General features: G+C 42.0%; 1 protein-coding gene across 1 annotated transcript in view; it reads left to right on the top strand.

The window, feature by feature from the left end:
* Positions 1-4,032: 4,032 nt before the first annotated feature.
* Positions 4,033-24,815, top strand: part of cdh4 (cadherin 4, type 1, R-cadherin (retinal)) — a 235,804-nt gene continuing 215,021 nt past the window's right edge. Inside the window, exons 1-2 of the mRNA XM_080788722.1 lie at positions 4,033-4,220; positions 5,539-5,650. Coding sequence (XP_080644848.1) covers positions 4,164-4,220; positions 5,539-5,650 — 169 coding nt within the window. The 5' untranslated portion in view covers positions 4,033-4,163. The remainder of the gene's footprint in view (positions 4,221-5,538; positions 5,651-24,815) is intronic.

Genomic DNA, 24,815 nt, shown 5'->3' with positions numbered 1-24,815 from the left:
ATTTACTGAGCAGAGAATCAGTCAGTCTCCTCTTCAGGGTAGTAATTCAGCAAAACAATATTTTCATGAATATCATTGTGTTTGTTCTTTGGAGGGAAGCGTGGTGTTCAGTGGTTTGCATGCCTCTGAGGCATGTCTTAGAACTATTAACTGCTAAAACAACGTGAACTGAGGCATACAGAGAGATATACAATGTGCTACACCGCAAAATCCCAAGTGTTGATTAAACCCTGACCCGAGAGTATAAATATTTTCCTCAATAGGCAAGGGGTGCATGTCCTAAGGCTATGAATCCAATATACACAAAATCCCAACCTAACCCTAACCGCACGTAGACGCCACGGGTGATTTTTTACCCGCCACGGGTTAGTTTTAACCTGCATCATATGTTGGGAGCCACAAGCGATTTTTAACCTGCAGAACAAGTTAGTTTTAACCCACAGCACATGTCGGGAGTGTTGTCGGACAAATGACTGTAGGACTGTTTGTACTATACGTAATTGTATTGTTTTTGTGATGAATAAAAAAAAAAAACTATTAATAACAAAAGAATAATGGAAATCATGTGAGGACATTCGGCAAGCTTCAGCCCTCTGCTTCCTTTCAACAATTTGCCTCTTCTGGGGAATGAGCAATGTATGCAGAACAGTAAGAGGTGACATAATTTATCGTTAATAAAGTCATTGTGTATTGTATAAGGCGGTGGCGGGTTAAAGTCCTTCACCAGTCATTGTATGGTTTTCCTGCCAAGACCCTGAAGGAATATGGAGGCATGTTCTGATCATTCTGACCTCAATCCCTCCCGCTGGAGTCAGTCAAACATGTCCACTGAGCAATGCTTGACTAAAGACTACAGGTGCAGGGTTACAGGCTACGTCTTCTTTGTTGAACTTGCAGTTTAATTTGGAATCACTCAGACCAATAACAGTACAGTGAGGAGGAGGATTTTTATAGCCTTAATCAATCATGAAGGAATTCCTGGAGTGGACGATGAGAAATAAAGAAACAAAGTGACAGTGACTGGGATAGACTGGGCTGTGGTGATTGACACTGGCATATTCTTTGTGATGGGATTACGCTGTCATAACCTCTCAGATATGGAAATTGTGGCACTTATCTGAGGCTTCTGAAATGTCAGCATTATGTTGTGGACCCAACGAATGCACTGCTCAACTATTGCAAGTAACCTAATGGCCAGGCTAGCCCATTCTAGACTCACAATACACACATAACAACATGTACTATACTGTTGATTGAGGTTAATTATCCTAATTCTAACATCACATTCTATAATCTGTTATTGTAACTGTCCCAGAAGGAGAGACCGTGTTCAGTTATGTTTTTGTTTATTTAACATTCATGTTCATAGTGGGTTAAAAAGGTTAATTTCATATTAGTAGACTATTATAGTATTAAAACGACAATATGTTTAAAGGTCATACATACCACAAGGTAAATATATATGTACCCTTGGAAAGGAGTCACATGATCAGAAGCGAGTTGCTGCAGAGAAGCCAGTTTTACATCAGAGAGACAACTAGAAAAAGTCCCCCTCGGAGCACAGGTCTCCACCAGGAGAATAGGAGTATTTGTGATAGATAGTGTATACTGTATACTGTATACAGATTTTCAATTTGGATAAATTCTGTACGAGTAATGTAAAGAAATGTGTTTTGCAAAAAAGCGGTCTCATGGTGGCGCTATAACAGGCAGCTGCGAAAAATGCAGGGCAACGTTTTTTCCATGGCCTCTAGCACTCGCATGACTGAGAGGTCGTTATGACCTATTTTTTTAAGATTTTGAAGTTGATTATCTTTACCCATGAAGCTTTCAGAAGGTTCCCCTTCCATGACCATTATCATCAATCATCATTTCATCATCTCAGAATTTTTTGCACATGCTACTTCTGTCACATTGTCATGCAAGTGCTAGGCTAGGGAGTGCGCATACAACATTGTACACAGATCTGTGCAGTTATAGGTAAAAACTAAATTTGGCCTGTTATAGCGCCACCATGAGGCTGATTAAAAACATTTTAAGTGGCATTACTTCCTTTGCCTAGTGGGAATGTATAATGTGTATAATTTTACTGAAATCGCATGCTGTGTTCATGATTTGTGGCATTTTATTTCTAAACGAAGCTTGGGAAGGCAATCTTGGCCAATATGGGAAATGGGACAGATCCCTGTTGAGCACATGACTATAGAGCGCCGCAGTCCCCGCCCCCTTTCAGAAAAGCGAGTGGCCCAGGAAGTGAAAGCCCCATGCATTCTGCCATCGGCACTTTTAATATAATTTATTTAAAGACGGTTACGCCGCGGACAAAGCCAATTCGGATCGTGACGAATCATGACAATGAACACAATATTTTGGGACGATCAAATCATTAGAAAGAAGAAAAGAAAGTCAGGAGACAACACTATTTGTTTTATTTTTCGTCTTATAAATTATTTGATCGGCCCAAAATATTGTGTTCATTGTCATGATTCGTCACGATCCGAATTGGCTTTGTCCGCGGCGTAACCGTCTTTAAATAAATTATATAAAAAGTGCCGATGGCAGAATGCATGGGGCTTTCACTTCCTGGGCCACTCGCTTTCTGAAAGGGGGCGGGGACTGCGGCGCTCTATAGAGATAGTGTATCGGTATACACTATCTATTTGCGTGATGTAGGCCTACTGTATGGTTAAAATGTGTACGTAATGTAATGAAATGTGCTTGTATAAATCGGTCTCATGGTGGCACTATAACGGGCCGCTCTGAAGAATTTAGGGCAGAGGTTAGTCGTTGGCATCCAGGGAGTGTATGTGCAAAGTTTGGCATCTGCCGGCCCGGACCAATGGTGCCGGAGATTAGCTGTACACGGACGGACGGACAGACGGACAGACAGACAGACAGAGTGCTAAACATACTCTCTCAGAGACAATAATAATTCACCTGCACATGGTTCAAGAGGCACACACGGTACATGTTCTTTATTATGTGTTCCTGTTTTCCTCTTTGTCCCTATGCTATGTCCTCATTATTTTGTACTGTAATTACAGTACCATACTATATATTTTGCTATTATATTTTGGTCTCATCCTGTAGGCAGTATTTTTAACGTTTAACGTTGCAATGTTTATATTTGGTTTGCAGCTTACTTTTAACTATGTCTGCACCTTTATACTTTTCTTTTGGGTTCTAAAAAGTTGGCCTTAGAGCCACTATTGTTCAATATATTTATATAGTCCAATTAGCTTGACATGCCCTACAATACATGCTGATTGCGGTGGGCGTGTCTAGCTGTACAAGCCTACTTGTTTCTTACTACAAGGTGTCTTGGTGTCTGTTTGGAAAAAATAAAACCAAGATAAAGCCAAGACATCCGTATGATGCATGGCCTCCAATGGACATCGAAGCTGTGGCCGTTACAGTTATATGAAGCAGTCTATAGTCTGTTACTGGGCAGTGGGCAGGCTTAATGGCAAATAGCCTATTTCAAATAGTTTCGTGACGCCTGGTGCAACATATACATTGTTCTACCCTTGATGCCGGCGCGCTCTCTGTGTCTCATCAGCTATTGCTATACATGTAGCAACATAACTATTTTTTTTTAAATCATCAGAATTTGAAGGTTTTCAGAAACCTTAGGTCAGGCCCTAGAAGGCGTTCCCAGATTCGGCCTCAGGCATCAATGGGTTAAACAGTGGAAGAGGGACAGGGGTGTGAAATCTTCGGTTTGGAGATTGACAATTAAGGGATATGGATGGCCGGTTGTCACTCAAACCACTAGTTCCGTGTGCGTGTGCCCGTGTATAGCACAGTCAAACACTAAACCGTCAAACTATTTATCTAAACAGTCTGGAAACCCCATTTTCAGCCGGTCCATGAGTAATCCGAGTGACACTGACAATGCCATGCTTTCTCTATAGTGTGGGTAGGAGGGGTTATAGTGACGCTGTCATCCAATAGGCACCGACTTCCATTGTACAGAGCTCAGCATCTCCGGCTCAGCGGCACTTTTGCGCTAGACAAGTAGGGACGGTTTCTCACAGCCTGCTCCGTTGTGCGCGGAACTCCGCATCCAAGAAGAGGGCTTCGGGAATTACTATTTGGCGAAGAACTCGAGTTGGCCGTCTCCCCCCATCGCGTGATTCGCGTTCATACGGCTATTTGCAAAGATGAATGTTGGCTGCGTTTTCATACTGGCGTGCACCTTACTTGTGGGCACATCCTTGGTAAGATGAATTAATTAATTTATGTAAAGGGATAACATCTTGCGAAAGTACTGCACTGCTGTAGTTACAAAGCACCGCAAAGCGGTGCCGTGCATGGAGCAGAAAAGTGACAGTCAGCCGCTCACTTTCTCTGCAGTCTTGCGGTAAAGGTAACATGATGCGTATAATCACCGTTTAGATATGGTACGTGTTTTTATCTGCCGAATAAATATTAAAGTTGGCTGCCGCTGACGGTTGGTCAAAAACTATGAATTGTTCTCCGCCGTATTCCCACTTTCTACTGCGGTGCATATTTATTGCAGAGGATGCAGTATAGTAGACCCCACGTCCGCTGGATTCAATTTACAGGGCTGTAGCATACTATACTATCTTATTCTTTTCTGAGAGAATATCGTTCACTTCTCAACTGATTCTCATTTTGCAACATGTAGGCAGGCTACATGAATTGAGAGGAATGGGCTGATAGCATAATTATGAATGGATATTCGCAGAAAAAGAAAACTTATAGAGCAGGCTACATTATATTGCATGAATACCGTTTTTATAGCCTTCTGCATGTGATGCATTGAACAATATGTCTAGGCCTATATGGGCAATTTCCTCCACAATGCATATAATGTTAATTTCAAATATGATATAACTTGTTATTTTGCCAAGCAGTATTTGCACACAATGAATTTAACTTGTTAATTGATGCAGGAGTAGGCTATAGCTATAGGCATAATTATGAATTGAATGTTGAAACCTACTAATGAATGATAAGGGTTTGCTTTAGCTATAACTTTATGTGGTGCATGGATAATGACTGGGTGTCTGCCTTTATGAATATGAAATCTCTTTTTGTCTTCTATTTGTCACATAATTGTGTCTATAATAGCATACCTTATTTCAATTTGACTCTCTCCTTCCATACATCTAAGGGTGGACGATAGGCATACTTTCACCATCATCATCTGCATCTTCACTCTCATTAACATTGTGATTTGTTACTCATTGCTTCATTGTGATAGTCCTCCTCACGGTTGGTGATGTTGTTGTCATCATCATCCTTCCATATACACACATTGAACCATATCATACCCAATACTAATCTCCTCAGAATTTACTTTCCACCGCAGTGATTTGGAACAGGTGGCCAATGCACCAGATGTGGTCTCTGCTAGTTCAAGTACGATGTGCTGCCGACTGAAACAAATATGTTGCCCTGTAGTCAGAGAGAGGTTTAATATGAGTGTTGAAGGCTTTGAGAGCAACCTGTGTCCTGGTAGTCGCAAGTCAATTTGCCCATGCTTAACAGGCCGTGTTGTTTTTTCCTCAGGGGACTAAGGCAGGCCAGCCGCAGAAAGCCCCATGCCATCCAGGCTTCTCCCAGAACTTCTACACAGTGATTATCTCAAGGGATGTACTGCGAGGCCAGAGTATTGTCAAAGGTAGGCACACTGTCTTTACTATCTCCTTTACTGAAGGTGTGGCGGGAGACATACAGCGGCCTACATTATAGCACATGGCTATGGCATCACTTTCGGAGAAGGTCAGGTCAGGACACAGTGGCTGTGTCCCAAAACCAACATCATCTCATGATGTGGAGCACAGGCATGGCGCAAGGTTCAAGTCAGATAAATCTACAATTTACCATTTTCAATTTAGGCATTTAGCAGACACTTAATCCAGAGCGATTTAAGAACAAAAAACATTGCCATACATCATATACATAAAAAAGTAGTTAAAAAAGTAAGCTAAGAATGTAACAGTGGAGCATCTATAATGAAACTATGTACTATAGTGCTATGTCTGCATAAAATGCTATCTAAGTTACATAAATTGAGCCTTTTCATACGCCTGTAAGGTCGTCGGGGCTAGGGCAAGTGCTACGGGCCAAGATGGAGTCTGAAGAGGTGGGTTTTCAGACTACGGTGGAAGATTGGGAGTGAGTCTGCAGTTCTGATTGTAATGGGAAGTACGTGTTGTCCCGGTGTTTTTAGTGAAAGTACTTCCAGCTTCCCTGCGTTGCCTGATCTGAGTGTGCGGAAGGGTTTGTACTAGGGTTCGATCAGACTTGCAAGATATGGGGGTGCCATATCTTTGGTTGCTTTGAATGCCAGCATCAGAGTTTTGTATTCTGTGCTCCCGGGCAGCGACCGGGAGCCAATGGAGGGAGCGGAGAATGAATGAATGAATGAAAAACTTTATTCCGAACATGAAGGGGGGAGACATGTGAGAATTTTGGCTGGTTGAAGACCAAGCGAGCTGCGGCATTTTGTATCAATTGGAGAGGCTTAAGTGCGCATGCCGGTAGGCCAAAGGAGGGGGTTACAATAAAGTTTTGACATAACATGTCTTGATAAGGAGCTGGGCTGACTCGGGTGAGGAGCGGTCTAATTCGTCGAATGTTATATATAGAGACGAGTATAAACATACAGGATCGAGTGACAGCTGTAATGTGTGCTTTGAACGATCTTTGAATCTAGAGCTGTGATCTTGCACAGTCTGAATATATCTTTGAACATGATGACACAAAGTGATTAAAGGTAAACTGTTTTGTGGGAATTCTATTGATTAATTAATGAGTTAGCCCCCATATGAGACTAATTTCAAGTAAATATTCCATTTTACTTTTTATTTAATGATCAAGGTGGGAATTCAAAGCAGTAACATTAAAGGGCCTATTTGTCTCCTGCTGTGAATGCTTGCTGCCCAAAGCATTGCTGTTCCATTCTGTCTCCATTGCTCATTGTGATTCATTTTCCAACACTTTATGTTTTTTCAGAGGAATTCAATTCTTTTTTCATTCGCTTCATTTCTTTTTAGTGCAGACATCTATTGAGAGGTTCCTCTATTCTCCAGCAACATAAAATGTTGTATTTTTCGAGTCTGGCTCATCTTGGCATGAATATTGGTCATATACATCAACATCATCCAATTCATATCCATAATTAATAGATAAATGCATTTCTGCTATGCTGAAATGCATTTATGCATTTCTTTTTAGGTAAACAACCTTATTTTTACCATAACTGCTTTGCACTCTGACCACAATATTCAATTAATGAAATATAGTCATTGTCATCGTATGATTGCAATCACTGCATGGAAGGTAACAAAGTGGGCTTTTAGCTGCTATACTACATATCTTTTTGACAATTTCAGTCATGCAGTACAGTAGTATAGTACTATTGCAGAGGCTTTTGGGACTGGATGTTTCTTTCTATCTTTCTTTCTTTCTTTCTTTCTTTCTTTCTTTCTTTCTTTCTTTCTTAATTTCTTTATACATATTCAGCTAGCATTACCACTTCAAGCCTTTACTCACACTTTGGGGAGAAACGCAGCAGCAAAGTGCAATAAGCTTAGCTCTCCCTTGGCAACTTACTTTTGCAGCCAAATATTTGTCTATTGTTACATGAAATGTTATTTGCCAGGAGGAAATGGCATTCACATTAACGGCTGTTTGGAGCATTTTCCAGCTCTGTGGAAAACAATTTCATTTTGTTATTTAGTCAGGGCACTCCCCTGACGGGCTGCACCATCCTAGTCAGCCTCCAGTTTGTATCAGGGGTATAGAGTTCACACTTTTTTTTGCCTCTCTGTAATTTGGTTGAAGTGTTAGCAGAGTGTGATGCATCTCAACAGCTAAGGTATCTCGTTGCGTTCTAGGCATGTGCAGGAGCTATTGTACTCGTGTGTACAATGCATGTGTGTGTATGTCTGTGAGAGTGTAACTTTTCTTCCCCAAGAGGAAGAAAAACCCAGTGCAATCACCTTCCAAATTCCAGCTTAGTCTTCTTGTGCTTCAGAACTGTATCAATTCGATTTAGTTTATCTTGTACATCAGCTATAGCCTCGATACAATATTGCTTTTACCTCTGGTTTCCTTTTGTCTATCTCTCTTATCATTTTGCCTACCTCCCCCTTTCTGTGTTCATCGCAAAAATCAATCTGGGAGCTGTGTTGTCCCCCTGTCTGACCACTGGAAGGGATATGGGCTGCAGAGGCCTGAGTCCTCATACTATGATTAATGGGCTGGTGGCTAGCCTGACTGAAGGTCTGTTTTTTCTATATAGTGGAAAACAAAACAGGAGGAAGCCTTTAGTGCTAACACCGCTGTGTGGATAACCTAAAACCATCACTTTCCAGGAAAATGAATGGGCTAGGTAGAGAGACAGGAGGAACATGGATGGTACAGTTATACAGTATAAGGGGGTTGCTGGACCAGAGAGTACCCAACCATGCCTGCTATCTCGAATGATGAACAGTGAGCAATCGGGACAGGGCCACTGTTCCAGCAGGTGCAATCCAGATCAGACTTCTCTTTTCATTTGCTAAACAACATGGCAGAAGGAGGATGACGTTTTGATGGATGGGATGTCTGCATGATCATTTCAATGTTTTTATAATGCAAGTAAATATGTTGAAGAAATATATTTTCACATGGTATTTCCACCACCTGTTTTGGGGCAATATTTTAAACTCACACTCACACATTATATAATTGAACTAAAACAATAAAAGTGTAGTTGCACCACTCAGTTCACACAGGTTTGATTTTTGTTCTACGTTAGAACCAGGGGATACATTTAGTAAGTCTTTGGCCATCCATTAATGTCTCATCCTACTCCACCTTTGACCCATTTTGACCGTAGGACGTGTGGAAACGTCATAGCTAATCCAACCGATGGATTGCGAGGACGTGTACACACGTCCTAGCGCATTTTCATTGATATCAAACGAGAGAAAAATATTCAGGTTCTTTTCCATTTTTTTGGGTTGGCCTCTCATTCTGCACCATACTCCTTGCTGTTCGCACATGCTTCCTGTTTACCGCTCAGAAAGAAAGGCAAGTAGCGCGTAATCTAGGGAGCTCTCTATGGTTTTGACCAGATGGATGTACTAAGCTCTTCATTTCTGACTTCAACATGCCTCTCGTTTAAAATATGAACGTGAGGGATTATCAAGCGACTTTATCGTAATCATAGCGAGGTAAGCAAGCAACATTATTTCTCCCGGTTTTTGTACGGAACGGAAGGGGGGGGCTTTCAGAGTAAAATCTGCCATATCTGCACGGCAACCAGAACTGCTATTTTGAAAGAAACCCCGGCACTGATTTTGTTGTAGCCTGGGCTTTTCAGAGTAAAATCTCCCATATCTTCTGGCACTCTAGCGCCTTTATTTTGAAGAAAATCCCAGCACTCATTGTGTTAAATAGACTGCTATGTTTTCGTGGTTCACCATAAAAGAGACCTTTGTTTTTCTAACGCACAACCACAAGCACATTCCTGGTCTGCCCCTAAGTTGTCCAGAATAAATCGCCTCATGCTCCCATGGAGCTGATTGTCTCAGAGCATGAGGAGTACCTCGGTCAGTGCAGATTCCTGCTGTGACTAGATAGGCCGTGAAAGGAAATATTCCGGTGATTGCACATCACTGTGTAAACCATCACCTCGCTCCAAGAGCCAGAACAGACATCTCAGAACACAAGCAAGGGGAGGTGGCCTCATCACAAAAGAAGTTAATTTGAACTGCAGTTCCTTCAGGACGGCACCCCTTTAAGCTGCTGTCAGCACATATTTAAAAAGACAGCAGTGAGATTCACCCCTTGGGCCCTCACCGGGTGGGGATAGTGGGGTCACTGAGGTGGCACTGTTTATTGTAACTTGGTCGTATTACCTCCATGAAAGTGGTTTTGTTTTGTTTTGTTCATCTCTCTGTGGCCAACATTATGTCATGTCAAAAGGTATTGGCAAGATTGGCATGAAAATGAAATGTGCCATGCTCCCAAGATCAGGAAGAACCCTATTGGATTTGGTGCTTGCATGGCCTTTCCTCTCTAGCCTATTCACTATTCTTCATAATAAACAACATTTGTAAAGTGAGACACAGTAGTTATAGCAGTGACTGAGACAAAAGCCATTGACAGTTGTGTAATTGAACGTGCGCAAGCACGCATTCACATCTGTGCAACTGGTCCGGTCCTCATCAAGTCACGTTTCGCCCAATGTAGCCCCTGCTCGAAATAAGTTTGACACCCCTGCTCTAGTGCATGAACCATCAGGCCAAACCGAGATGGTTTACCAGGCTGGAAGAATCCTATGGATTGTGCTGTTCCCCGGCCCTGTTCCTTAGCACCACCATCAGGCCAAACTTGGTGGAGGCCGGCACAGGTCTGAGTGCACCTTTTTGCTATATTATGTATCCAATGTGAAGTTGTGAGCAAGAAGAAAGAAACATCTGGTCTGGCATTTCCAAAACAGATAATTAATTTGACATAGACATCAAATTAATTAGCTGTGTTAGAAATGCAATATACGGGAGTTTAAAATTGTATAGAGAACTACTCTATTGTTGGCCAGGAAAGATGTGGAAAACAACCATGATAACTTTTGTCTTCTGGGTTACAGCGACACAAAAGAAGTGTCAGTTTCTTGGGCAAGTCTATTTCTTGTGGAGGGCTGTGAATTCCAGCACTTCTATGCCCTTTCAAAGAGCATAGGCTTGTTTTGATATCCATACCAGTGTTTCCTATTCTCTACTACTGTATAGGTATGTCTTTGTATGTCTTGGTACATTCAGCCTTTCGGATCTCTGTGTTCTTAGTACTGGATTGGATCATTTTTTATTTCAGTAACTTCTAATTTGGTTTCAATATTGCATGTAAAAGAACATGATATTCACATTATTTCCTTTAACCCATTCAAACTGGGAAAGCATCTGTGTCATTTTAGATTTTTTTTTGCATTGGCTATTCAAAAATAACTACTGATTTAGATGGTCTTAAAGGGTTAATGTAACGGATTCATTCAAGTGGGATCATGCCTTATCAACCACAGTGCTTTCAGCATGGATTGGCTGCAGTTTAACTCCATCTCCAAAAGTTACTCATAGGAAATGACTTGTGATGTGACCCCAATTAAGACTAGGCCTGGAAATCCTGACAGAGAGCCCATATCTGTCTTGAAACAGCCTGTGTGGGGTACGCTGTGCTGTAGAGAACTTCAGACTCCTAACCTTCTATCCAAAGTGACGGGGCTTTCATAAGTATGGCCAGGCCTATAGGGAGAGAGAGAGAGAGAGAGAGAGAGAGAGTGTGTGTGTGTGTGTGTGTGTGTGTGTGTGTGTGTGTGTGCGCAAGGTGGGATTACGTCTCGGGGCGCTTGATAAGCGGGATGCCATTTTCTCTCTGACTCGGTAACGTCTCTCTTGTCCTCCGAAGAGTCTTTCATCTCTGCAGCCAGGACATGAAGTCTGTGGTGTGCTGATAGAATACAGGTATGGAAGATGAGCTACATCATTTCTCTTTATCTCTCCCTGCCTAACCGAGCCAAGCTGTGCGCTCCTATATCCGTTCAAACTCTGTACAACATGACACACATACATGCTGAGCCCTCTCCATCAAGCCAGCCGCCAAACATGCAGTACATACCACACAATGCTTTTCAGTCTATTTTGTCATCTCCTGACTCATCTCCTTTATGTGAGCTAGTGAAAAAAGTGACTTTTACAGATACTTTAGCATCCTTGGCCGTCAGGAGAAACTGTTTTCCTGTTGTTGGTATCCACATACATTTGAATTTATCGAATACATGGAATTACCTTGTTGGTTTGAGAGGGAGGCTATATAAATCACAGAAAGTTTTCACATACAAACGCAGATATTTCTTTTCTCTTTTCCGGTCTATATCCATTGAGTGTTCTGTGTTTTTATTGTCCTCACAAGGCTTTATAGAAGTGTGCTATGCACAGATTGTTAGTACTCTCCTGAAGTTGGATGCATTAGACTTATATATTTATATAGCGCTTTGGAGAAAAGCAATATAGAAATGCAGTCCATCCATTAAAACTTACATTTCTTAAATGTCCCTTTAGGAGCACTGAATGCTGACCTTCAAAATCTGATCAAACCTTACAGCATTGGCACATGAAAACAGCAATGAAAAGTAAAAAAGGGGAGAAAACTGGACATTCCTGATGATAGCCATGAAGAGTCCTTGGCAGGGGATTTATGTGGAAAAGAGAGGTTGTGAATGCTGGGACTGGAGCGAGGGTTAGGGGGGAGTCATCTAAGGGTTGAGGACAATTGATCAAAAAAATGTTACAGGTAATTAAAGTCCTGTAGCCGATTAATTATTTAGTATAAGTCTTGGACATGGAAATACATGGTCTTCCTGAGAAAAAAAAGTTGTTAGGCACAGGATAAAGATATACAGACCGGGGGCACAGGTCTCCACCAGGCCAGGTCAGGTTGTGGCCTCCTGGTGGCGCTATAATAGGTCAATGTGAAAAGGGTGCCATTTCTTCTTACGCCTTGGGTGGCAATTGGATGATTTCTGGCATTTTGTTCCAAAAATGTGTTCTGCAAAAATCCACCTGTTGGTGGCGCTATAACAGGCCAAAGTGAAAAGGGTGGGATATATTCCTCAGCCTAGTAGGAAAGTCTGTGAAAGATTTCACGTAAATTGCATGCTGCGTTCATGATTGGTTCAAAACAGGCCAATCCTGCAAACTTTGAAAGCCACGGTTAGCCAATTAGGATGGAATATGAAATATTGGACAGATCTGTCTTGAACACATGACTATAGAGATACTGTGTAACAGTATCTCAGATTCTTTGGACAGAATCTGGAGGAGTTATATAAAAAATGTGTTTTGCAAAAGTCGGCCTCCTGGTGCCGCTATAACAGGCCGTTCTGGACAATTTGGGGCAGAGGTTCATCATTGGCATCTAGGGAGTGTGTGTGCAAAAAGTACTCTCTCTCCATGCCTTCGGCCTGGTGGAGACAATTACAATTCCAACCTATTTTCCTTTTTTCAAAAACAGACATACACACACACAGTAAACAACCCCCCCCCCCCCCCACAGACACACACACACACACACACACACACACACACACACACACACACACACACACACACACACACATTATGACAATTAAATCTCAGTGTACTGATGACTTTATCTATTTGTTCACTGTTTGTTTCACTGTCTTTTGAAGAAAGGGTCTCATTACCTTTTGTGGTTGATGAGCCTTGTATTCTATGAATATATTTGCATTTTGTTAACAATAATTGACAACCCTATTTTCATAATCAATGTGTGTTAGTGCTTTACATCTGAATGCAAGTTTGAATGATTTCGGGCCCTGATTAAAGGGCTTTTTGTTGGAATCCAGAAATGAGTGGTTTCCCCAGTTGGAGACCCCTGTTTCACCTTTTAGCAGAGCATGTAACCCTGCATCTACCAGTTCATTACCAAGAGGTTCGACCTCCTTTAAGCTCCCGGATTTACATGCATCTGAATACAAATCAGGGGCTTCTGCATTGTAGTGGGCCTATAGTGCCACTTCTTTCACTTGCATTACTGTTTACTTGTACGCTCACAACAGCAAAGCCTTTGATGCTAGTGTCTATGCTTTTTTTTTGCAGAGGATATAGGCTACTTAATTTGATGAAAATTGAAAAACACAATTTTAGTAGAATCGAATCATTAGCCACAACAAAAAAGTAAACTAAAAACACAGTACAGCCAGATTAAGAGCTGGACGCTAGATGCTGTACTGCTCCTTATACCCAACTGGGACAAATAGCTTCAAACCTCTCATTAGTGGGGGAGTGTGTGTGTGTGTGTGTGTGTGTGTGTGTATTATTTTTGGACACAGACCAGGAGATGAAGTGAAGTTGAGGCAAAGTAGCCGACCTCAGTTTGCAACGATGTGGTGAAACACACCCATTCAAGTTAGCAATCTTTATATTCAGATAAATAATAACAAACAAATAATAAATTGTGCCTCTGCGGGATAAATCGCCCGCCCGGACTTCCCTCACCTGTAACTAAAGGGACTTGCAACACGTGTCGGGGAGCGAGTGAACATTTCAAATCGTATTGATTGGCCGGTGGTAATATAAACAAGCTGACACGAGCATGCCTTATTAGAATGGCCCAAATGTATTACCATTTAGCGCACGCTTTGTATAGAGCACCGAAATCCTGACGTCACTGTCAGTAGAGGGCGTCCGTCCCCAGGTTCATGTACGTTTTATTTGCATTGTAATCTCCATAGGGGGATTTTAGATCGCCTCATAAGAACTGTGTTTGAAAAATAAACCGATCACCCCGGCCTTTTCACTCATATGGATATGAAGCATCGACTGAAGGTGAAAATGTACAAATATACCCAAAGAGTAACAAAATAAGCGTTATAAACGAGTCAAACAACCCAGAGACTACATTTCCGGGTAGGCGGGGTTGCTGCATCTGCCCGTCGCACAACAGAAACTGAATGTTAATTAATTTTTTTTTTTTTTTTTAATTGTATTGATATTTAATGTTTCATGGTTAGTACGAGTCGAGGTCACCACCAGCTGAGCTTACGTCAACAAGGAATCTCAGGAGCGCAATGTGTTGACAGCTGAGCTTGACGTATATTAGCAGCGACATTGCCTTCTTATGTAGTTTCAAGGCTTTTGCGGCCACATTAATTAAATTTTCTCCAGAAACTGGCCGTATCAAATATGAATGGACATCATTAACGACGCACTGCCACTCCCCTGACAGAAAGGCCAGGGTGGTCGGTTTATTTTCCAAACACAGTTCTTATATGAAGCGACCTAAAATCGCCCTCTACAGAAAATGACGTCAGACTTCGGTGCTCTATTGCGCTTTACATTTTAATTGGCTATATTTGAAGATTATTCTCGTGAAGCTATTAGAACATTTATTTTGCAAAATAAAATCACAAATATCGTCCCAAATTGGCCAATAAAAACAATTGGACTCATCCAATCACTGATTGTCAATATATTTTCCAAATCGTACAACCTTAGTTGGCAGTGACCGCCATCTAGTAACAGCAACATGTTTAGAGTGACCCCAGAGTGGAGTTATTTTTTTCCCTACACCTGAAGAACATATTCCAAGCTCTCAGCTCTCACAGACACTGGGGAATACACAGTCACAGGTATTTTAAAGAGCTTTTACACCAACTTTACGTGCCATGTAGTAAACAGTGACTACAGTTTTGAAATCAAGACAGGATGAGGCAAGGTTGTGTGATGTCAGCACGACTTTTCAACACGATCATAAAAAAACAACTGAAGACGAGAGGCATTGGATGATTGCTTTTCACAACCAGAGGAGCTCTATTTTGCAGATGACTTGGTACTGGTTTCCCATACCCACAAGCAGGGGAAAAAACATCTCAACTTGTAACCGAACGTGTTCAAAGAACGATAGTTCACGAACGCGTTCTCATTTGGGCTGAACGTACTGTATTTCTGCCTGATGAACATCATTGTGAATGTGTTCATTTCTGGCGTGTACTGTGAACGTCACTTTCTCTCGTTCAACATCGTTCAGACAAGGACTACAGAGATCTTCACGTATGCGCATATCGGTATGATAGCCGTGTAGCGGCCCGGATCTCTAGTGTTAAATAATTGGCCGTTTAAAATCATCGCCATTCTAAAATGGAAGCCTCTGAGCCTTTCAATGTGGCCTTGCACTAGTACCGTATATATACTATTTGCCTCCCACTTGTGTTATTCTTGCCTGTCATTTTCTCTGCTTCTGACCTCCATCGACCTCAGCCTCCATGGTTAGAGCCCTGGCACTTCTGGGGGTGTTGTAATTACTGTGGAGTGGATTAGTAAACGAGGTCTCTCTCAGCTCGGAGAGATGGAGAGGATCCAGAAATCCGCCACTCCATGCCTTCTTCCTCCCTCCATGAGAGAGGGGGAGGTGTGGGATCAGGAAGGTGGAGGTGGGATGTATAGGTACAATGAAAGCATGCAAAACGCCTCCTTCCTATGACACCTGGCATAGTTTCTCATGTGGTTGTGAACATTTTGCTTTTCACACTCACTTAACAGCTGGGATTTGTTTTTTTATGAGCTAGACTTAGTCCAAGATGATACATGTGGATGCTCAGAATAAAGCGTTAATACCATACTATTATTGGAGTGTGAGTAAGAGATAGCTTATAGTGCCGCCAGCATATAGAGCTTACTCAAGGTCCAATTCTGTGTGTACAAACTGCCCTTATCATAATCAGAAGCAGTGGTGATGGATGTTCTTCCCTTTTGTACAAATGGATTTAGATCATTGCTCACCTGCGCTTCAGCCTCCCTCTTCCTTTCCCTTCCCCCTTCCTTCCTTCCTTCCTTCCTGACTGAAGAACCTGAAGTGGGACACCTACTAGTGTCTCACTTTATTGATGACTTATGGCCAAGGATTCTGACCTTGTGCTGCCACTTGACCCTCTGTGTCCCCCAACACATCATATGATATTCCCAGTCAGCAACACTGGAGGAAAACACGGCCCAATCATAATGATTTACGCAGGGCTTGACTCAACACATATATCCCTCCAAGCCGCTGCTAAATTCATCTCCAGAGGGTGCACTCACTGTGTACTGTACAGCTATTTCTGAAACCACCGGGCTTTGCTTTGCTATCTCTTCAATTAAATGACTCTTCTGTCAAGTTGCCTTTGTTCTATACAAACTCTTAATATCAAAAAAGGTCCCTAGCTACATAAGGCCTTGTGCTCTACTTTATCCTTTAGTTTATTTTAGCTATGGAATCTATATTTGGTTGGATAACGGCATGTATCTAATATATACACTGTGTGTGTGTGTGTGTGTGTGTGTGTGTGTGTGTGTGTGTGTGTGTGTGTGTGTGTGTGTGTGTGTGTGTGTGTGTGTGTGTGTGTGTGTGTGTGTGTGTGTGTGTGTGTGTGTGTGTGTGTGTGTGTGTGTGTGTGTGTGTGTGTGTGTGTGCGCGCGCGCGCATGCGCGAGACAGAGAGAGAGCTAGAGCTCTATCCAGAGGGTTATTATCTTAAATGAAGAAATTAAAGGATTACAAACCAGCCCAGTAATCCAGCTGTCAATCTCATGGCTCATTATCAAGCTAAGGATATGCATGAAAGAGAAGGAGAGTAAAATATACGTGTGTGTGTGTGTGTGTGTGTGTGTGTGTGTGTGTGTGTGTGGGTGGAGGGGTTTCTAAACATTTGCCAATGCGGAACTGACTTTCTTTGAGGAACGTTTTGTTTATTCCCATACATTTCTGTTATGGAATGAGTAAATAAGTTACTTATTATATGGAATTAGTAAATGCAGCTATCATTTATTTCATCATTTCTAAATGGCACTCTTCAAAGTGAAATGCAGATTTCCATGTCAGTTTGATTTAAACATTTCACAATATAAAATACATTTAGCTACAGTGAGATATTTCTTGTCATGAATATGAAAAATATATAATTAAATTGTTTGATGCATCCAATCGAGTGATTACATGAATACAAAATGAAAGTTTTGCAGCTGCCAGAGCCTTGAAGAATGTGTTTGATTGATTTTGAATGCCACAGTCTTAAGTGCACTCTTGGTTTCAAACCAGCTCTGTGCTCACAGTTTGGCACTTGAGCGTGGCCGCTCAAAAGAATGAAGATAATAATGGTTTTAGCCTTGCTCCCTTTAAAGAGTGCAGTCAGACGTGCGTGAATTTGACACTGCAAAGTTACTTGAGTGTACATTTTCATCTGATCTCCTGTTCATTTTACACAAAGGGCAAAAACAATGGCACTGTACAGGTGTGAATATGCTACTATGCAAGTTAGCTAACAGATATTCTGCAAAGTTGAAATGGCTTGACTGCCATGTATTAACACATTAACTCCCAGCCCTCCAGGCCAGAGCGTGGCGCCAGTGCCAGAGAAATCCGCGATGTAAGCCTACAAGACGGGTCACTTCCACTTCATCGGTTCTTTAGTTATGGCCGTTGAATAAAGCTTGTTTTGACCAAAAACGCGATCTTGGAAAACATCTGAGATAAATGCATTTTAGTAAATATATTTACATTGAGGCGGACTTTTCGCTTCCGGTTAATTTCCGGTTTTATCGGTCTCCTAACAACCTAGAGCCATTCACACATTGTCGAAGAGCGCAATCTTAACATAATCAATTAAAACCGTGAAATGTGTTAAAACGGCATAAGGAGCTAATATGTGCACCACAGACTGAATGTGTTACCTGTGTCACAGAGGCCGCTCTGATATTCACAGCTTAAAAGAGGGGTGAATGTGTGTGTTATACGGGAACATATAAAGTGTGTGCTCGCTGTAGATTAGCCTTGGTGCTGAAAGATATATTACATCTATGCCATGTTTCACTGGGCTCTGACGCACATAAAAGAAACATTTTGGGAAACGATGGCAGCATAAAAGCAAATGGAAACACAAATCTAATCTCCAACAAGGAAAGAAAAATGAGAGAGGGGAGGGGGGGGGGGGGGATTGCACCTCCTACAGCCACAACACTTTTTGGATTTGATTGTATCAATTTGCCATTTATTTTGAACGGTAAATGCAGGGCATGGCAGTATTTGCTTATATCCAGCAACCCCTACGGTGTCGTATGCCCACTGGGAAGGAAGAATCACGCCACGTTGCTTTTGCATTATTCATAAAATGTGCTCCGCCCATTTGAAGTATGTTGTTTGGTTTGGGGTTTATGCTCCCTGTCCATCGCTGCTATTTGGAGTTAGAGGAAACAGGTGCTTTTATATTTTTTCTGTATCATATCATCTATCAAATGTCATATGTATGGTTGTATGTACGTACATACAACCATACATATGACATTTGATGCTGTTGCTTAGCATTATCTAGCATTGTAGAATTTAGTTTTGCGTTGCCACATTTAATTTCTCCATGTTTACATTATGATAATTGCAGTTGATATAAACCAACGCCAACCAACGTCACCCCACGCCATTCTATCGCTTCTTCTGCTGTAGAACACAGCATTTGTCTTACCACTATAGTTGCTGAAGAACTTTCATCCCATCCTGATAAGGCCAGCCCTGTAGTGTACATCCCAGCAGGGGTCATGTTGAAGCCTGTTGTGAAGTAGATTTGAATCCTTTATGAACAGGAGAGGTGTCTTTCTTTAATGTCTGAAAATACATCCTCTTGTCCGTCTCCTTGCATCGTTATTTGTTATACACAATAAGGCGGCTTTATTTTAAACACTAAGGGCTGTATTTTGTGTGTCTTAAGTACCAGGTCTTATTCCCCAACTTCAGTAAACTAAAGATCTGGATCAATGCTCAGTGGCCTCTCAGAATAGCCAAATGGCTAAATACAGCCCTACTGTATATATCTCTGTCTTTATTTGTGATTCTACCTTTGTCTCGGCCTCGGGCCACGCTGTCTTTGCCTCTGTGTCTGTTTCTGCTCTCTTAGTTTTTACTGTGGACCTAATTGCCTCATAAATTATACAGTACTAGACTGGTGTCCAGCACAGAGTCGGTAACGATGTAAGTTGGAGATGGAGTACCCGTTCCACCCATCTGTCTGTGTCCCTATATATACTGTATGGAGATTTCTCTCTGTGTCACTTTATTCCTGGGGTTCTGTGTCAGGCATGCCCAGATATGAAGTGTGTTGCCTAATCTCAATGTGACGTCATGGAATCTACATGAGGTCCACTGGTCTAGAGCCTGACCAGACACTTCTGTGGTGGTTCTGGACAACCGATCTGACCGCCTCGACACCGGGCACTGCATTCCCTGTGGTGGAATGCCTGAGCCAAAATTGTGGGGCAAACGGTTCTCGAGTTACGTGGATTACAGACGTACAGTACACTACACACACACACACACACACACACACACACACGCACGCACGCGCGCGCGCACACACACACACACACACACACACACACACACACACACACACACACACACACACACACACACACACGGTGCATTTAGATGGATATTAATCTCAAAGAAGTTCTCTTACAGTATTTCTGTGGTAAAAATGTTACTGTTGATTTCTCTGAACATACAAAACAAAGGCTATATGCTCATCACTTCAAAATATTCACCAACTGAATTCCTTGCTCTCTCTCTCTCTCTCTCTGTCTCTCTGTCTCTCTGTCTCTCTCTCTCTGTCTCTTTTCAGCCACCATTCCAGACCCATGTGAAGTAATTTCCATATCAAAATGAGAAACAAAGCAAGCATGACTTATCAATTTGTTTGCTTGATAAACAGTTTGCCTGATCTATCTAGCCCTTTGTACACGCACACACACGCATGTGCACAACTGCACACTCACTCATGTACGGTACAGTGTGCAGCCACAGCACATGCCACGCACGCATTACACACACACACACACACACACACACACACACACACACACACACACACACACACACACACACACACACACACACAGGTTACATATGCCAGTATTATTGTGCAATTGAGATTGCCAGTGTTCAGCTAGAATCTAGCTGAACACTGGCAATCTCAATTGCCATCTAGCTGCTAGATGAAGGCTGAAAAGATTAATTCCAAAAAGAAAACAATCTCCCAACAATGGTGGTCAAAATATATACTAGTACAAAAGTACAAATTACGGAGTGGTCCTACATTTTCTTGTTAATATCATTGCATTGCTGTATTGATATTTTGAATGTAAAAAAAGGGGGGGAAATCTGAAAATTTCTGAAATTTCAAAGAATAGTGAAAATAGCACATCTACAACCTCACAATTCATCACTCTGCGATGCATTGTGAACTTGCACATTTTGTAGTTCATCTGCTCAGCTGCCACCTCCAGCGTCTAGACTTCAATGCTCCAATGGGGGGTTCTCCCTATTAAAAGCTAATCTTATTCAATAAATGCAATTGGAGTCTAATTGCCCAAATAATGCTCTGCCATAATTTTACCATTGCCTTTTGCCATTTTGCTATACTGCTGCCAAATCTCTCCTTACTAAACTGCTGCCAAAATCTTTCCACTAAACATTTGCTTATTCCATATTGGTGTGTTCTCTCCTTTATTGAACTATACTTACGTTACAAGCAGATTGCAATCCATTTCAAGTATCTTTATAAATGCATTTTAGACATGGGCTTCATAGAAAATGTTTTGTTTTGACTGTGATCCGCTGCTATATCAACAGACATTTATGTTTAATAGTGATGGGGCAGTAACGTACATTTACTGTATTTAAGTGTTTTTGTTTTGTTTTTCTGTTGCAAGCTCATGACTTTTACTTAGCATGGGACTCTTAGGACCCAAACTTAGAAAGATTTATGATGAATTGACCACTTTTTTTACTAACCACTGAAAGCCCTATTTAAAATACCGGTATAGTGAAAATAACCAATCTACAAGTTCACAATGCATCGCAGAGTGATTAATTGTGAGGTTGTACTGTAGATCTGCTATTTTCACTATTCTTTGAAATTTCAGAAAATGTCAGATTTCACCCCCTTTTTTACATTCAAAATATCAATACAGCAATGCAATGATATTAACAAGAAAATGTAGGACCACTCCGTAATTTGTACTTTAGTATATACGGTATTTTGACCACAGCTAATGTTTGAAATGCACAGAGGATGTGTTAACACCCATTGTTGGGAGATTGTTTTCTTTTTGGAATTCATCTTTTCAGCCTTCATCTAGCTGAACACTGGCAATCTCAATTGCACATTTTGTTCTCGCAGACAGAGTAGGCTACTGTACATTCTGGGGTGTAGCAGCTATCTTTATGATTGAAATATGTGAGAGAAATCAATATAGCCCTCCATATGCTAGTGATGTGCAACACGCAACGTGCACATTCGTGGCATCGATCACAGAATAATCACATTTTCCCACTGTTCCGTACTCATTCTCTATTTTGTTCTCCTAGTCTTTACTCTATCCGTCTAACCTCTCTGTTGCTCTATATGAGTTTCCAGATAAAAATAATAGCTCTGGGAACCAATGAAAATGAGACATGGGGTGGCAATAGTGTTTGCTCTCTGTGCCACAACCCAGCAGTAAGACAATGCGAGGCAGCCTGGCTCAGAGCCTGTGGGTACAACCCTTATTGCCATAAACGGCAATTTAGTGTGGGTAAAAACAACAACAACAACAACCTCTTTAAGCATCCATATAGCTGTGTCATCGTGATTACATGCTACCACAGGGTTGTGTGGTGACATGAACGATGCCCGCTCTGTTTGGGGACCTATTTAAGTGTTATGTTGAATTGATAGCTGCGTAAACCGTTATAGTATTTCAGGCCTAATCCAAATGATTGCTTGTCAACAAGCTGCCTCGGTTAAGTGAAACATGGTTCACTTCAGAGGGTTAGCATATAGTTTAGTGTTGGTGTGGAGTGCTGTGCCTATACTTTGTGGCTAAACACAAGAGAGATATTAATTGACTAGGAAGTCACATTAGATTGAAAACCTCTACACATGAGACCTAGCCAACATAGTGCCATTGCAGTATAAAGGGGGGGGCGGAAGTTCCAGACCCACAGGAACGCACCCATGGTGCCGGTACCGGTTCTGGCGAGTCGCCCCGATTCCGAAACGGTAGAGAAATCACAGAGTTACCATGTGGGGGTCCCCGACTCCCCGGGGGGTCCTCGGAAACATCCAGACCCCCAGGAACGCGCCCAGGGGGCCGGGCCGGGCCGGGCCGGGCCGGGCCGGCGTCTGAAACGGTTGAGAAATGACAGAGTTACTGTGTGGGGGTACTGCACCCCCTACTGTACTGTACTGTCACTGTACTGTACTGGCACACCCGAAATCATCATATATACAGTTAATACGTGCGTGTGTGTTAGGTTGTGCACAGGTGGTGAAGAACAACCATGCTGTTTTCGTGCTCAGACACGAAAGGGAGTGGTTCATGCACCCACCACTCAAAAAAACGTGTAATTTGTGTGCATTTACCAAGGATAGCTTTATCCTATATTAACAGTGGCTTAAGGGAGGACGAGCCGGCCGTCACGCTCATATGTCACCATGACTCAAACATAACCGTATAATGCAGCTACGCTCAAATGGAGTGTGTTAATTGTAACCGCAATGTGTCGTCAGGTGCAAACAAATCAGTCAGCTCCATATATGGTCACAAAAGGGGGCATGACCATATGCAGTACAATGACATCAGTCAGATCATCGTGACATAGGTAACTCACGATGTGAACATCGAGTAGAACCTCTAGTAAATTGAAATTTACCAGGGTTGCATCTCACACATTGCAAAGGATATTGACATTGTACAGAAAACCGTGATGGGCTCTATCTTTGGAATTTGGAATGTATCTTAACCCATTCTGACCTGAGATCAGATTCTAAAAATGTCTTCTACATCCTGACAGTTTTCCATTCTGACCTGAGATCAGATTCTAAAAATGTCTTCTACAGTTTTCTGAAAAAGCTATGTTTCTATGTCAGTCATTCTTACATTTTTCAAAAATACAGACCTACAAGCTCGTAGCGCGCCACTCGGTGGCGCGCTATGAGCTTGTAGATCTGCTATTTTTCAATAGCTAGAGCATAACATAATGCTAAAACCAAAAGTGGTTCCCGCCCAGAATGGGTTAAAGCTGAGTAATGCTGTGAGTCAAGCTTATAGCCAAAGTAGAGGGAACAGGCACATCTATAAACAGTATCATCACATCAAGCTGAGGCAGGAAACCCCAGCAACTACAGTAATGATTTCCTTGCATACACACAGAAACAAGACTTCAAACTGTACAAGCAAGCAACTAGCAAAAACCTGTGCACATACCTGTCATTATGAAGCAGGGAGATCAGTGCACTGGTTGAACGTTAGTACTCTGGAGCCTCATAGACCCGTGCAAACCTAAACACATCCACTGCAACCGTGTCCATCTAGTGGTTTAGTTCCTGATATCATGTCGTAATTCAGTTTGATTTAAGATTCCTTTGTTTTTGTACACCATAACTCCCCCTCTCTCTTGAGCCTGTATTAAACTGTTGAGACACTGTGTGGTTCTTTGACTGTACCAATAGTTCTGCCTGTTTGGTTTTTTTTAACTGATGGCTGTTTATGCCTGGGTCAGGGGCCAGGCCTCCTTAGCTCATTACCGGAGAGCTGAGGTTGATGTTGGCATCAGTACAAACCCTCCACTGCCTCCAGGGCCCTGCAGAAAGCTAGATGCCGTGTAGGAAAGGTCCTCACGGTTATATACTGTATGTAATTGACAGCCATTCAGACTGTTAATGCTCGACTGTTACGGCTCCCCTGCAGAGGTCATGTGTGTGATTCCCGAGAGGGGAGACATATTGGCTTGTGTTAAGCGCTAATTGCGAAGACAGGTGAGGAAATGGCAAGAATGAATATAGATGCGATGACATGAAGGGGATGTTATCTACATATGGGAATAATGTGTGTTTAATAATAGATTGTGCATGCTGCCGCCGGTGGCGAAGGTATTAAATATGTAACGTGATGTTCTCTAGTTGAGGAGTTCTTTATGAGTACATGCCAAAGTACATGCCTTTCGCATCGAAACCCTAATTATAATAAAAACATGTATAAACATGTGTTTATTAAAATTCTGCACATGGTGCTGTGCATGTGTGCACCTGTTGTACCAAAACAAAACACACAAGGCTGTCTGTATCTGATCTGTATCTTTTCGATTTAAATTTTTTCAGATGAGCATCAGTCAAAAACTAGATAAAGTGCCCCTCGGGGCACAGGTCTAGTCCAGGGCAGGTCAGGTAGTAGCCTCCTGGTGGCGCTATAATAGGCCAATGTGAAAAGGGTG

Source organism: Protomyctophum bolini (assembly GCF_963924005.1).
Source record: "Protomyctophum bolini genome assembly, chromosome: 2".
NCBI classification, from domain to species: domain Eukaryota; kingdom Metazoa; phylum Chordata; class Actinopteri; order Myctophiformes; family Myctophidae; genus Protomyctophum; species Protomyctophum bolini.
The sequence above is the reverse complement of the archived record's forward strand: the minus strand, read 5'-3'. Positions and strand labels throughout refer to the sequence as shown.